The sequence below is a fragment of the Corvus brachyrhynchos genome, unplaced genomic scaffold (genome assembly GCF_000691975.1).
Source record: "Corvus brachyrhynchos isolate BGI_N302 unplaced genomic scaffold, ASM69197v1 scaffold5, whole genome shotgun sequence".
Lineage (NCBI taxonomy): Eukaryota > Metazoa > Chordata > Aves > Passeriformes > Corvidae > Corvus > Corvus brachyrhynchos.
In genome coordinates this window covers 6185958-6201451 of record NW_008238321.1, presented here as the reverse complement: position 1 = coordinate 6201451, position 15494 = coordinate 6185958, and the positions used below count along the sequence as shown (strand labels likewise).

General features: G+C 51.3%; 1 protein-coding gene across 1 annotated transcript in view; it reads right to left on the bottom strand.

The window, feature by feature from the left end:
- Positions 1–15494, bottom strand: part of CACNA1H (calcium voltage-gated channel subunit alpha1 H) — a 159828-nt gene that overhangs the window by 46014 nt on the left and 98320 nt on the right. The window contains 1 exon segment of the mRNA XM_017734278.1: positions 911–1062. Coding sequence (XP_017589767.1) covers positions 911–1062 — 152 coding nt within the window.

Genomic DNA, 15494 nt, shown 5'->3' with positions numbered 1-15494 from the left:
TATCTCCTCTACAGCTGGTTTTGCTTTAAATTCCCTCCTTAATTCCCTTTTTTTGGGAGTTCTCCATGTCTCCTGCTAGGCTGCACCACTACAATAAGGTGGATCACAGTTTTGCCCCAGGAATATCCATTCCTGTGACTTAGGAATATCAGCACAGCTCTGCTCATTAAAACAAAGTGTGTTTCTTCCAACATCTCTTCAGAGAATTAGGGAAACAAATACCACTTAAAGTCAGTGGGATCAATAGTTTTGTGTCTCTTGAGGTGTTTACCTCCCTTTAGAACATCCCGAGGGATGTTTTGGGGGGTTTGGCTCAATCAGGCCACACCACGACCTTTGTTCTGAACCTTGAGTGCTCCTCCCTTGTCTGAATCAAAGGGATGTGCCGAGGGCACTCTCCAGGTTTACACCTCTGTGTCCCTGGAATTCTTTGTCCCAAATGACTGATTCAGGGCTGGTCAGAAAGGATCCCAGCACAGGGGTGTGGCGCCCGTGCTGTGGCACCCCCAGTTTAGGCTGGGACAGTGTCCCCTGGAGAGCACAGCGGAACACGGCCCTCCCTTCCCCTCCTGCTCGGCCAATTCCAGCCGAGCTGGGATAATTTGGGAGAGGGAGGACACGCTGCTGGGATATGGACTCTCACACAACTCCTTTCCCAGGACCAGCCACGCTGCACTTCAGTGGAAAGTCCACCCCGGTGCCAGATGTGTGGCATAAATAGACTTTACTCTCCAGGTCCATTTACTTTGGATGGCCCTCCCAAGGACAGGATTCCCAAAGGCCAGCACAACCACAGCACATCCCAACCCTGGATGAACACGTGGAACGTCACCTCTGATCCCTATCCTGCTCCCCAACCCGTCTGAGCCCTCAGCGGCAAAGCCACGCTGGGGAAAGGACCGACAGTGACCTGATGACCACGATGATCCCGTCGAAGATGTTGTAGGGGTTCTTGATGTAGCCAAAGATTCCAAAGGCCAGGAGTTTCAGGAGCATCTCCAGGGCAAACATGCTGGTGAAGACGATGTTGCTGATCTCCAAGGCGTTGGTCAGCTCGTCTGGCTATGGGCAGAAAGGCAACGTGGTCAGAGAAAATGGGAAAGGCGGGAATGTTCCTCCCGCTGGGATTTGTGCTCCTTCTGGAAAGCCACGGAGAAAGATAAATGTCTGAGGGAACAGCAGATAAACCTCGTGGAGAGTCCCTGTGAGTTTTACTGGAATCACAGGATCCCAGCCCAGTTCTGGAGCAGCTGGAGAACAACTGTGCCCAATCCAAAATAATTCAAGCTATGCAAAGGAGAGGGCTTGTTCATTGTTCCAAGATGGAATTAGCCAGGGCATGGCTGGAATGACTTATGTGCCTGGATTCCCATGGATCGGTCTGCTTGCACTGCACTAACTCCAGCAGAACTTTATGGCTGCTGCTACAGCCAAACCAGGAATACTGGTTTGGATACAGCAATATCAGCACAGCTCTATTCATTAAAATAAAGCCATTTTCTTCCAAAGAGAATTTGGAAAAAAAATACCACTTCAAGTCAGTGGGATCAATATTTTTGTGTCTCTCGAGGTATTTATGTCCCTTTGGAAATTGTCCCCAAAACCCCAAAATGGGTTTTCCTAAAACCAGCAGATTTTAAGTGACAGCAGCACTGCCCTGAGTGTCAGGATTCCAGTCAGGATCAGTGTTGGTTTCTCTGAGTGTACAAGACTTAATACAGCTCAAATCCACGATTTTTCCATGCCCCTCCTCTATCCCAGCACCACATTCCCTTGGGCTCCAACCTTGTTTCCAGACAGAGCCAGAGACGTTCCATTCCTTTCTTGGGAGGTGCAGCAAAGCCTGCCCAGTGCCCAGGCTCCCAAACGGGGCACGGACAGATGGGAAAAGGTGGCATTGATCTGCTCACTCGCTGGAGCTGCTCCTTCCAATGGCACCAGGCTCTGCAATGAGCATTGCTCGTTCCAGGCCTGCTCCTGTGCCAGACAAAACGAGTCTTTTTCATTTCCTTTTCCTCAGTGTAATAACATTGTCTGGGAAAAGGTGAGTTTTTCATGTCTGACTCATCTCCTGGATTGATAATCATTTCCTTTATTCCCCATCCCTCGTTAGGGGGGTAAAAATTGACCCTTTTTGGGGATGTTGTCGCACTATTTGAGGCTCTAAGGAGAAACTGCTCTAACACTGTGGCACCATCACGTTGAACTCCACACGGCAAATCCAACCCCCGGCAGTGGAAGGAGAGGATGAAGGAGTTAACCGGGATTCAGGAGGAGCCCACACATCCCCTCCAGCCCGTGGGCTGCTAATGAGCCATCACTCACTGCTAAATGACTCCCTGCAATCGTCTGTCTGCTGCTCACCCATTTATCCAGGGGGAAGAGCACTCAGAGCTCCTGGTTCTAATCCATACACTCCAATTGCCACGGGATACCGGCAGAAGGACTGGCAAATGTTGGGCTCTTTAGTCTCCAGCCAGCACCTGAGCGGCAGGGCCCGATTCCCTCACATCAGTCAGAGCTCATCCATCCTATTCCTTTCCCTCCTGATGCCAAAATAAAAGAGAGGCAAAAAAAAAAAAAAAAACCAACCCAGCTGAGGCTCAGGGCTGCTCTGGGATGGAATTTAACCAGCTCTCCACAGAGACTGATCCTAAAATAGCCCTGCAGGCTCCCAGGCTGTCCCGCTCCAGGCCACAGTGGTGACAGGACACTGTGCTGGCAGCGTCCCCGAGCTCTCTGTCAGGACCTGGCACGTTCAGGGTCCCCCCGGGCGGGGTTGGACGAGGGAATTCTTGACAAGGAGCAAAATAACTCATTAAAGTCTCGTGTCCCTGCAGGCACAGACTGAGAGCTCCTGGAACAGGGTGTTGGTGGCAGGCTGAGGAGGGCTGAGGCTGGGAAATTAAAGGCAATCATCAGGAATTACACAGAATCCCAGGATCGCTGAGGTTGGGAAAGACCTCCAGGACCATTGAGTCCAAGCTGTGCCCGATCCCCACCTTGTCCCCAGCCCAGAGCACCGAGTGCCACGTCCAGACATTCTTTGGACACCTCCAGGGATGGGGAATCCAAACCTCCCTGGGCAGTTCCAAGGCCTGACTGCCCTTTCCATGGAGAAATTCCTCCTGCTGTCCAACCTGACCTCCCCTGACACACCTTGAAGCCATTCCCTCTCATCTCGTTGCTGACTGTCTGGGAGAAGAAGCCACCATCATTCTTGACAGGAATCTGCACCTTGGTGGGTTTGTTCTGTTTTCCCTGCTGTTTCCCAGCACTTTTTTTTTGCTGGGAAACATGGAAAAGCTGCCCACTGCTGTTCCCAGAACCTTGTCCTCTGCCACAGAGAAGCAGCCTCACCCACAAAAGGCAAAAGTAGTGTGGGGTTCTCCAAGCTCCCCTTGCTGCTGCCAAGAGCCACAATTTTATCGTGAAAATTGGGCTTCCTGGTGATCACTTCAAAATCTCTAATCCTGGAGTGATGTGGATAGAGAAACACAGAATCACTAAGGCTGGAAAAGACCTCGAAGGTCATCGAGACCAGCACGATAAGACAATCTCAGAGTCATCACCAAAAAATTCAGTGTTGAGTCTGAAAAGCTGAACGACCCCCAAAACACCTCAGGCAAATAAAAGGAATCTGTACATTGTTATCCTCCAAAATCCCAAGTTTTCTAGGGCAAACCCAAGATTTTCCCGTGGCCTGTGGAGCACCGAGCCAATCCGGAATTTATTTCCCAATTCCCTTTGACAGTGCGTGCCCTTCTTGCTCTGTCTCCAGCACCGTGACTTCTGCTTCCTATGGAAGTTCAGGAGAAAATCCGCAGTGATCTGTGAGGGGAGGGGAGAGAAGCCAGGAGGGACAGGGACAGGAGAGGACAAGGAGGTGGCCTGGAATGTCAGCAGCTGTGACCAGGAGCTGATCCAGCAGATTGGAGCACGGGAGGATGCCTGGGAAAGGTTGATGGACGGCTGACACTGCAAAATCACACCTCAGGGATCTTCATTATCCTTTTGGGATCATGTCTGGAGCAAGGCAGCACCAAAGTGATGACAGGGCCAGCTGTGAGCAGGGATGTTGGAGTGGGATCCTGCCGGGACACCAGGCAGGACCCGGACAAGGATGGATAGCCCTGAACGGCGGCCAAGCTGTGCTGGGAGCTTGGGGATTATTGGAGTGGAAGCTGAGGAGCAGATGAGCCAAAGATCCAATGCTCCGGCCTTCCAGGGTAATTCCCTTCTCCTGACACCAACGGGAGCCCGGCAAATGGGGATATTTTTATTCCTTCTGAAATGGTTTATTGCTCCAAGCACAAATTTCCCGCTTTCTTGCTCCCCGACGAGCAAAGGGTCAAGGAAGGGACACTCAAGATGGATTTGGCCATTCCCCTGGAGTCAGCCACTAGGAGCCACTGTTGGTTTTTTGTCCGAATTAAAGCCAATCCCAGAGCAGGAATTCTTCCAGGAGTCTTTTTCTCCGGGTGAAACAAAGCATTGATTTGCTGAAAACAAAGCTTTTCATGGCAAGGATTATTTTCGTCCAACTTTCTGGCTGGAAGAAAATGAAATTGCAACAACACTTTCAAATTGCTGCAATCTCTCCTTTTGACCTTCTCAGCACTGGAAACTCCAGGCTTTTGGCTCGGGAAGTGGTTGTGTCACGAAATGCAGCTCAGATTGGGATGGGTAACAAAGCTTGGCAGCAAAATGAGGCCCTTTCACGAGAGTTGGTCCAAAGTGGTGGTTTTTGCTTTTTGCCAATTTTTTTCTAAGCCTTAACGACTCTGACAGGGAAAATACCTGCCCACCATTGGGCTCCAAGCTGCATCAGGGAAAAATTCCTTTTCCAAACACAGAGAGGGAGAGCACGACCCCCCAGCAGCTCTGGGGATCTCTTTTTGCTGCTGCTGTTACTGGCCTTTACGTCAGTCCAGGATTCCGGAAGGTGACCTAGCATTGCAGGAGGATCCAAAATGCTCAGGAATTTTTTTTGCTGGCATGAGGATCCCCCACTCTGGATGTGGAGGCTGGAACAGGAATGACCATGCTGGGAACTGTCACCAAAAACGAGCACAGAGTGGTTTAACCCCAAGTCCCACTGGCAGGTCCCAGGGAAGGCTCAAAAAAAGTTCAGATCTGAATGTAAACTTTATAATTTGAGATTCAAATCATCCTTGGGCTGCAGGATTAAGTTTCCCACTATTCCAGGGAAGGGCAGGAACTGTGTGGGATCAATTTGTGGGATTTCAGCATCCTTGAGTTTAAAGTAAGAGCAAGCCTTGACTGCAGACAAAACACGTCTCCCCTCTGCCCATTCCAGAGGTTCCAAACGATTCCAAACCATGCTTTTATTAGGGACAAACCTCCAACAGTTCATTCCGAGTTCAGATAAACAGACCAAAAAATCCTTTCTGAAATAGTTTAAGTCTGAAAACCTCGGAAGCCCAGACCCTTTCTGAGAATCTGCCACTTCTGGTTTTAGCAAGGCGCAGCACAGAGCCCAGAGCCTCCCTGGAACCACGGAATCCAATAAAAGAGAAACCCACGGTGCTCAAATTATCGATGGCTCCTCCAAGCAGAGAGTGAAGGAGTGGAATTTGCAGCCTCAGATTCTCTTTGTGCACCTGAATTACCGCAGCTCTCCAAGGACTGGGATCTTTTTGTGCCTCTTTTTCCTCTCTCCCATCTTCTCCTTCCTCTCCTGTGGTTACTGCACCCACCAGCTGCTATTTTACATAATTTAGGCTCAATGCCAGCAGGACAACCGGGCACCTTTTTGCTCTGAGACCTGCTAGAAATAATCACACCTGCATCCCTCACACTGGAAAAAATGGCTCTTCCACACCACCTCCCTCCTGCTGCGTGACCAGTGAAGTTTCCAGAGTAAAAGATGTGTTTTTCCTCAGAAATCCCCCTCCAAAGCAGCTCAACTTTCCCCAAGCCCCAGAGCTGAGAGTGGCAGAGCCCCGAGGAGCAGTAAACAACTCCAGAACATTGAGTCTCATAAACATCCTTTGCACTTGGGTTGTTTTTTCTCTAGTCCCGAGCCTAAAGCTGACAAAGGGACTTGGAGCACTTGTTTATGTTGGCTTTTCTGCTTTGTATTTTGCAGTTTAGCCCTCAGAGGCTCTGACCAGGCACGGTAATGATCTGTCAATCCCCGCTTGGCTCCCGGGCACTCCGTGTTTCCTCCCCTCACCTCATTTTTGGGCAATTATAACTCTCCAATTACCAGGTGTTCCATTGCAGCAGACTTCACCTGTCTGCAGCTCCATGCCACGAATTAAAATCCATAGGGAATGCAGAGAGAGACAGGGAGAGGAGAGAAGGAATCCAGGGATCTTAAAGACCATGCAGTCCCACCTTGGGACACCTTCCACTATCCCAGGGTGCTCCAAGCCCCATCCAAGCTGTCCTTGGATACTCCCAGGGATGGAGCAGCCACAGCTTCTCTGGGCACCCTGTGCCACATCTCACAGGGAAAAATCTGAGCATTCCCTGCATGAGGAACAGGGAAGGAGGGAAGCTGTGACATCTCCCAAGCGGGGACTCAGTGCTGCACACAGAAGGGACAGGCTGCCCTCCACTCTGCAATCTGCTCGGTTTCATTTACAGCTGTGTCATTCCCATGCCTCTGAAGCAGGCTGGGAAAAGGTCCCTTTCCAGGGAGTTTCAGGAGCCAGGAGCTGGCAGCGGAAGCAGAGCTGTCAGGGGCTGCAAGTGACACCCCAGCAAAGATGAAGGCTCCGTTCTGACCTTTATTTTCCTCTCCTTCTTCGCTTGTCAAAGATCAAACCGAGCAATTCTGGTATTTCTGAGGTAAGTAAACAACCCAGCGAAGCAAACGAGCAGAAACCCCCGAGCAATTGAAGACCTGGCTGCTTCCTCCTCTGCATTCCCTGCCTTCACAAAGGAGCCAAACCAGGAATAATGCAAGTGGGCTTTCCAACTCCTGCATTTGAAAACATCTCCCAAATAAACCATTTGGATGAGGTTTATTTACTACAAGATCAGACTCTTCACATCTTAAAATCAACTTCAAACTGGTTTAGTCAACCCAGACCACAGGAATTGCCTTCCTTTATGGGACATAACTTCCTAAAAAAAGGGTTTGGGTGGTGTTTTCCCAGGCTTGTGAGCACAGTTCAAAGTTATTTCTGCTCTCTGGCCTTGGAAAGGGATCAGGGACTTGAACCCGGATATCCCAGCCCTGGAAACTGAGATATTTGCTATTTTGGGGTGCCACTGCCCTGAATTTAACAGCCAGACACAACCACAACCTCTCAGAAGCACAAGTCCTGCTCAAGAAGGGTTCCTCTGTTCTTAGTGTCTCTCCTAAAAGTTGTGGCTTCAAGGAGCTCGTGCTTTCCACCAAAAAAAAAAAACTTTCACTGTGAGATTTCCAAGTGGGCTCTGCTTCAAAGCAGGCTGGAAACAGAAGGAAAAAGAGATCTCCTCCTCGTGCCTGCTGATGGATGTTCCCTCTCCGGGTCTGGAATTAAAAATGGGGAATTTATTCTCTCAGTCACCTCCGCTCTCAGGTTTTATGCCTCCGTCTAAATGGGATCCTTCATGTGGAGCGATAACACTTTAATTGAAGATAACTGATGGTAATTTTTCCTCCTTTCCATTGACCTACTTGATCTCCTAATGTTCTGTAGAATTCCTTTTAACTCTCTGCTCCACGGTTCATAATTCCATACCCAGATGCAAAACTCTGCTCCTTCCTGGAGCTGCCAACAGGACATTGGGGGGATGGAGGAAGCATGAAAACCCAGAGGCAGCAGAGTTCAGGGTCTCCAGCAGCGACCAGATTCCAAAGCCAGGAATTCCCTGAGATTTTTGTGCCAGTCCTTCAGGTTTGGATATTGGGAAGGGATTGTGGGCGGGAAGGGTGGCACAGATTCCCAGAGAAGCGGTGGCTGCCCCTGGATCCCTGGAAGTGTCCAAGGCCAGGCTGGATGGGGCTTGGAGCACCCTGGGATAGGGAAAGTTGTCCCTGGGGACAGTTCTGGATGAGCTTTAAGGTCCCTTCCAACCCAACCCATTCCAGGATTCTCTGTCTCCTGGCTGCGAGTGTTTTCTTCAGAAGAATCCCTGGATGCCACATTTCCCTCTCCTGCAAGAAGAGCCACAGAGCAGAGTTTGTTCTCTGGGATAATCAACTCCTCCGTAGCTTCCTTCGGAAGCTTCCTGGGCGCAAGGTCCCACGTGGCAGGACATATTTGCAGTATTACTTTCCCATTTCTCAGTTTCATTCAGCAAAATGCAATTTCATTTCCAGTGACATAAATGCCAAGCAGGATTAGATCAACTGCTGCCTCCTGCAGCCTCTGGAGGACGGGACCTGGGCAATCTGAAATGTTATCAGCAGAACTGTTTGGAAAAGCAGGCCAATCAGCCGGATTACATCCGGACAGAGGAGCACTTGGAGCGACAGATGGCTCCGAAAGAATGAAAACAACCCACCCAAACCTCCAAAACAATGCCCCGAAGCAGGCCAGAAGTGCTCGGGTTCAGTTATTAAATAAGAAGTCACAGCAGGAAGGGGCCAGCTCTCCAAACAAGCAGGGAATGGCTCCAGCAACGCCCCAGGAGCAGATGGGAGAACTGGAATCTGCACACTGGTCCCACCTGTCAGGAAAAAGAGGGAAAATGGGAATACAGCTGCACGGAGGCCAGGGAACGTCTCCTGGGTTGGGCGCAGGGATCGCCCTCAGCAGAGCCTCAGGAGATGCTCCGGCACCTTCCCAGCATTCCAGAGCCGGCCCCGTTCCTGGAGCCTTTTCCCTGGAAACAGCAGCAGGTTTCTCTCCGCTGCCATCCCACCCTGCACGGCCTTGGCTCCTTTAAAAGCCTCTGGCCAAAATCCAGGGAATTCATCCAGCCTGAATCATTCCCATCCATATGTTGAGGAGCCCTTCAAAGCACCAGCGGACCTGCCGGGCGGGACATCTCGGAGCATGGCCTGGGCTGACTCTCATCCAGGAGATTTGGCTTCTCCCTCGCCATAAAAAAACTACATTCACACAAGGAATTCTCTCCACACAGCTCCTGCCCACTGCAAAGCTGTTGCTGACCACGCTCTGCGCTGAAGTCAATAATTAACGGCCCCAAAATCATCAGCCTGAAATCAGCTTTGTTTGGCTGGTTAACCACAAAGGATTAATTTTTAAAAAATACTGCTGCATTCCTACTGATTTACCGTCCTTTTTTTATGTATTAACAAACATACTTTTATATTTAGGCTGAAGATATCTCGTATTGTATTAATTAGAAAGAAGAACGAGGCTCTACCTTTTCCTTTCCGGTGTGAGCTGAGCGCTGGGATATGAAGAGATGGAATATTTAAGCTTGGGATACACACAAAACCCACGGGATATTCTACAGCCCCTCGCAGGCAAAAAGGAACACAGAGACCCTGCCTGAAGGAACCTGCACAAGAAATGAGGGTTAATAATGGATTTTCCTTGGAAAAATCCTCCACAGCTGCCCGGGGGTTCCGGATGCCCATCACAGGTGGCACCACGTCCACTGATGGTGGCAGGACATGCACACAGAGAGAGCAAAGAACCATTTCCCAACTCTTTGATGCTACTTTAGCAACGATTCCATGACCTTTATGCAGCTCCTGGCTCTCTGAAACACCAGGATCAAAGGCCTCCAGGTTGTCATCAGCAGACAAACCCAATCGAAGTTGTTTACTTTGGCCGAGTTAATGGCACTGGAAATATTTAATCAAAAAATGGACACGCTCCCCCTCTATTACTGCCAAGATGATTCAGAAGGGGACACTTAAATCGGGTTTGTCAAGCCATTACTCATCCCCTGCTAATAGAGCTTTATGGAGAGTCCCTTGGAAAAAGGCACTTTTGGGATCTGCGGGCTCGGCAGAGATGAAACGCATCGGGAAAACATGGCAGGGGCTGCTGCTGGGAGGAAAGACGGGGATGGGCTTGGTCTGTATCTGAGAAAGAGCTCGGCTTAGTCATCTGTGCAGGCCAAGGAGAGGAGCTGGAGTGGATGGAGGGGGAAATGGGTTCAAGGAGAGGCCAATTCCTGAGGAAAACGGGAGCCAGTGGCTGGACCCGACCTCTGAGTGCCCAAGTGAGACATGAAGACATGGGAGAAAACTGGGAGAGACTGGAAGAGGTTCAAGGGTCTTGGAATAGGAGAAGGAAACAAAAATGTTGGAGGACACCAGGAGAAAATCTGGGGGTGTGTGTCATTTGGGAACAGGGAGCTCTCTACAGGTTTCCCTTTGGAAAACAGAATCCCAGACCGGTTTGGCTTGAAGGGACCTTAAAGATCACCCAGTCCCACCCCCGACACCTTCCACTATCCCAGGTTGCTCCAAGCCCCATCCAACCTGGCCTTGGGCACTGCCAGGGATCCAGGGGCAGCCACAGCTTCTCTGGGCACCCTGTGCCAGGGCCTGCCCACCCTCCCAGCCAGGAATTCCTTCCCCATATCCCATCTATCCCTGCCCTCTGGCAGTTTGAAGCCATTCCCCCTGTCCCGCCACCCCAGGCTCTTACAAACAGTCTCTCCCCATCTTCCTTGCAGATTCCCTTCAGGCACTGAAAGGCCACAACTTGGTCACCCCAAACCCTTCTCTTTTGCAGGCTGAACAATCCCAATTCCAGTTAATCCCAATTAACCAGGAACATTCAGCTTCTCAATGCCATGAAACCTCTGGCCACCCTGCCAAGGGAACACTTGATTCTGCCTTACAGCCTGAGGATAGACCAGCCGAGCTGAGCTCTGTTTATTGTGATTTTTGTGACACTGGACTGAAAAGATCCCTTGGGATCCAAGGATCCAAGACATTCCTAGGGTGGGTCACTCACGTTTTCCATGGGCTGATGAAGCTCAGGGATATCCAATGGGGAGAGCACAGCTGGAGGAACCTCCTGCCCTTTTATCTCCCAAGACTGGACTGCACTTGGTACAGCCCCAATTTGATGCAGCTTCCCAAAGAGTTTAAGATTCCAAGGTTTAACGGCACGGAAATGCTCATCTGCAAATCCACAGCTGTAACCCAGGCAGCAGCTCCTCCGTGCTCAGATCAAACATGCAGCCAGGAGAACAAATCCAGGCGAAATCCACTTTTCCTCCCCTCTAGCGAACCCAGAGCGACCCCAGCAATCATTCCAAGCTTCTTTTTGTCCCGGAAAGCACAAAGCTGTGACAGCCCAGGGTGCTCCAGCCCGCAGCCACAGCAGGCAGATGGGAACCTTGGAGTTCCACGCTGTTCTTCCAAATGAATTATTGATCCCTCCTTTTAGCCACGAGCACCGGGCTAGAGCAGCAATTAAAGCCCACCCACGAGGAGCAGGAAGGAAAAGCAAGAAGACAAAAAGGTACAAAAGCAGAGGCTGTGTTTGCCAGCAGCCTCCGGCACGTGCAGCTGGCACTGGGGATGAGCCGCTCCTGGGGGCTCCTGCTCCAGTTTAGCTCAGGAATTATGGAATCATGGAATGCCCTGAGCTGGGAGGGACACACAAGGAGCAGAGTCCAGCTCCTGCCCTGCACAGCCACCACAAAAATCCCACCCCGTGCATCCCTGGGAGCGTTGTCCTGGAGCTCTGGGGCCATGCCCATTCCCTGGGAAGCTGTTCCAGTGCCTGACACCCTGTGGGGGAAGAACCTTTCCCTAAAATCCAACCGAAACATCCCTGGCACAGCTCCACCAGGGAGCAGAGCTCTCCATGGCCCTCAGGAGTAGCTCCAGGCCCTTTGTGTCTGAGGAATTTAAAAATAACAACAACCGCCACCGACATCCCTCCTGCTCCCCAGGACAGGAGCAGCTCGTTCTGCTGAGGCGGGGAAGGGCTCCAGAGGTCAGGAAGGAATTCCAAGGCAGAGCTGCCCTTCAGCACAGTTGGATCACCTGGACCCTGCACTGAGGGAAAGCTTGGAATAACCAAGTGGGAGCACAGAGCAGCAGGAGAGCTCAGCGACTCCTGCCCCTCATTGCCTGTTTGTATCCTATGATCCTATCCAGCTGTTTCACCTGGCACAATCCCTCGATTTCAGAGTCTGGAGATGGCCCAGTGCTCCCACATGTTCACCTTCTTGACAGGAAAACCTCCAATTAACTTCTACGAAACCACCACCAATATTCACAGAGATCACTGCGCTGGCCCGGCGCTGTGCTTGTCCCGTCACACTTATTCCTAGCATTGGGAGAAGAACACAAAAGTCTGGAAAATAGGACTTCAAACTGAGGACGTGACTTTCCATCGAATTTTTCTCATTCCTTTTGCAGGAACGATACCTCACCCCCGAGCATGGCCTGGATTTCAGTGTGGTTTTATTGTTCTGGGAACAAAATGATACAGGGAAAAAAAAATCAGTGGTTCTAATTTGATATAATGGCATAAAATCACTGCTAAAACAATGACATTCAGCTGTATTAGCCCTAATAACAGCAGCGCTAATTAAAATCATCGCAGCTCACTATTAATGAGGTTGGTGAACACCTGAGACTCTCCCCAAGCAGGAGTGGATGGGTTTGGTTCTGGGGGTCATTAGTTCATGGTGAGCTGGGCAAAGGGGGCTGTTAAGAACATTAATTACCTGCCACTAATTACGGCAGCAATAACAACACCGCTCCAATCATCCCGAGAATCCCAGGCTCTGCCAAGCCCCTGCCACATCCCACATCCAGCTGGGGAGAAGCTGGAAAAACCAACAAACAAGGATTTCACTGGATTGCCCATCCCTGGGAGTGTCCAAGGCCCGGCTGGACGAGGCTTGGAGCACCCTGGGACAGTGGGAGGTGTCCCTGCCCATGGAACAAGATCCCTTTCACGGTCCCTTCCAACCCAAACTGTTCTGGGATTATTTCATTTGCAACTTTCCCTCTTCCATGCCCCAGACAAGTTTTCCTCCTGGTTTTTCCCAGCCCTGCCATGGTTCTGAGTGGCAGAAGTGAAGCAGCTCCCACAGGAAGAGCCATGAGGAGCAGACACAGGACCAGGGCTGCTCCAAACCTCTGCTCTGCCCACACCCCACGGCTGCTCCGGGGCCTGGATCCACCTCCTACTCCCAGGAAAAAGCCAAACCGATCCCTCCAGGCAGGGATGGAACAGGCGACACAAGGTTTGACTTGCAGAGAGTGGGAGTGAAAGAGAATTTAGATTGCAGCTCCTGCCTGGTGGCTTTAACAAACTCCTAAAGCCACACCACCAACGCCACGCAAACACCGAGCCCCTGAGAAAGCCACGAGCTCCCAAACACTCCTGCCCTGATGGAAACCCTCCTCACGGGCTCCCAAAGCGGACAGACCATGCTGAAAGGTGTCGAATTATTGTATTTGTGGCATCCACGGCGCATCTCAAGCAATTATTTGCTAAAAGCCCGGCTGGAGGAGGTGGCAGGGGTTTCCATGGCGATGAGCTGTCATTGCCTTGGTGACCACGGGCTGGCGGTGCTGCTGGAGCGCCGTGACCTCTGCACAGCTGGGCACAGCACGGAATTTCCTCCTTCCCTGCCTAATGATGGCTCTTACCGGAGCTTGGCCCCAGCCAGGACTTGCCTCAGGTGGTTGAGCAGATCCAGGGAAGCATCCTCGGTTCGTGGCTGCCCCTGGTAGCCAACCCTGAATTAACCTTTCCCTCTGTCAGCTCAAGCCAAGCCCAGCTCCAATCCCAGCTGCTCCTGAGCCTCCATCCACCAAGTAGAAAATGAAGCAGAGGACGCCCAGCACTTCATTAGCCCAGAGATCAAAAGCAAATTAATCTGTCTGCGTTTCAACCTTTTAAGAGAGGTCACAGCGAGACACAGATGTGTTAACAAGGTGCAGGGGTGGGCTGGCACTTCAAAAAGCAGCTTTGCAGTTTCCTCCCAGGTAAGGAATTCATCCAGATTTCTGTGGAAGAGCCAGAACTGAGTCTGTCTCCCTCTGAACCATTTCCCAGGTAAAGTCTGTGTTACCATAAAAGCCTCATCCTGAGCTCACATGGCAGGAAATTGGTGCATCTCTGCCTGTGAGTGCTTCCACTGCTTCCCTTCCCAACTTTTATGGCTGGACACGCGTTCCTGCCTGGCTGCCAGCCCAAAACCTGACTCCACTGAAGCATTACTCGAGTTCCTTTTCAAATCCAACCCCTGCACTCTGCAACCCCAAAGTGGTTTCCATGGAGATGCTAAAAAAGCAGAACGGCACCTTCGGGGTGCAGAACTGGGCTTGGCAGAAACTTGGGAGAGCGGCAAAGGCGGGGAGAGAGGAGTGAGGAGGGAATTTGGGACCTGCTGGCTCCGAGCTGCTGGGAATGGGGTCCCAGTTTGGCTTCGCTCACACAACTGTGGAATCACAGAATGTCCTGACTGGAAGGGATCCACAGGGATCATCCAGCCCAGCTCCTGGCCCTGCATGGACACCCCAACAACCCCACCCTGGGCATCCCTGGCAGCGCTGTCCAGCCACTCCTGGAGCTCTGGCAGCCTCGGGGCTGGGACCATTCCCTGGGAAGCCTGGGCAGTGCCCAGCACCCTCTGGGGGAGAACCTTTCCCTGAAATCCAGCCTGAGCCTTCCCTGGCACAGCTCCAGTCCTTCCCTGGTCCCAGAGAGCAGAGATTGGAGCTGCCCCTCGGGAGGAGTTGCAGATCCCGAGGAGTCTCCCCTCAGTCTCCTCCAGACAGACTGAGGCATGGAAAAGCCCATGGACACGGCCAAAACTTCACATCCTGCTGACACAACTCCCTTGAGCCACACAGAGCCCAAACCAGAGTGCAGTGACCCCAAGGAGACACAGCCACATCCTCTAACGAGTCCTTCTACTCCAAGCACACTATTCCCAAGCAGATTTGATACTTTCCAGTCCAAATTCCTCCTTTAAACAAAGGCCAGAAGGGATTTTGTCTTATTTCAGCCTTAAAATCACCCAGCCAGGACTCACACTTCAGACAGAGCAGCGAGGAAGCACAAGGGGACAGTGCTGGAGTGGCAGGGGACACTGGGGGACAGGCAGAGCATCCCAGCCTTCAGCACAGGGATTGGGACATCTGGAGAACACACCAGAAGTGTTCTGGAGCATCCTCTGCCTCCCGGTGAGTGCTCACCCCTGGGATTTGAGCGTATGGCTGCAGCAAGCCTGCCAGTGCCAGCTTGATCCTACAACTAACCAACCACCCCCTCAGGCTCCCCAGCCTCTATTTCCCCCCCTGTATCATACAAGGGAGAAGAATTCCATTTGGGGTCTCAAGAGTTTCCAATGAGGATATACAATTAGAAAAGTGTTCGCTGCAGATGATGATAAATAACCCCGGGCAGGAGAACCTTGGAAAAGATCTGTTCTCCAGGCGGCTGTGATGACACAGAGCTTTCTGCAGGGCTGTTCTACAAGCTCTCCCCTGAGCCCAAACTTGTTAACCTTCATTTCCCTGCCTGTTTGCAGAGGAGTGACAGCTGCAGCCATGGATCCAGCACTCAGGTTTGGTGTCAGAGTTAAAAAATCAAATGTGGATGAAACCCTCTGCTGTTACA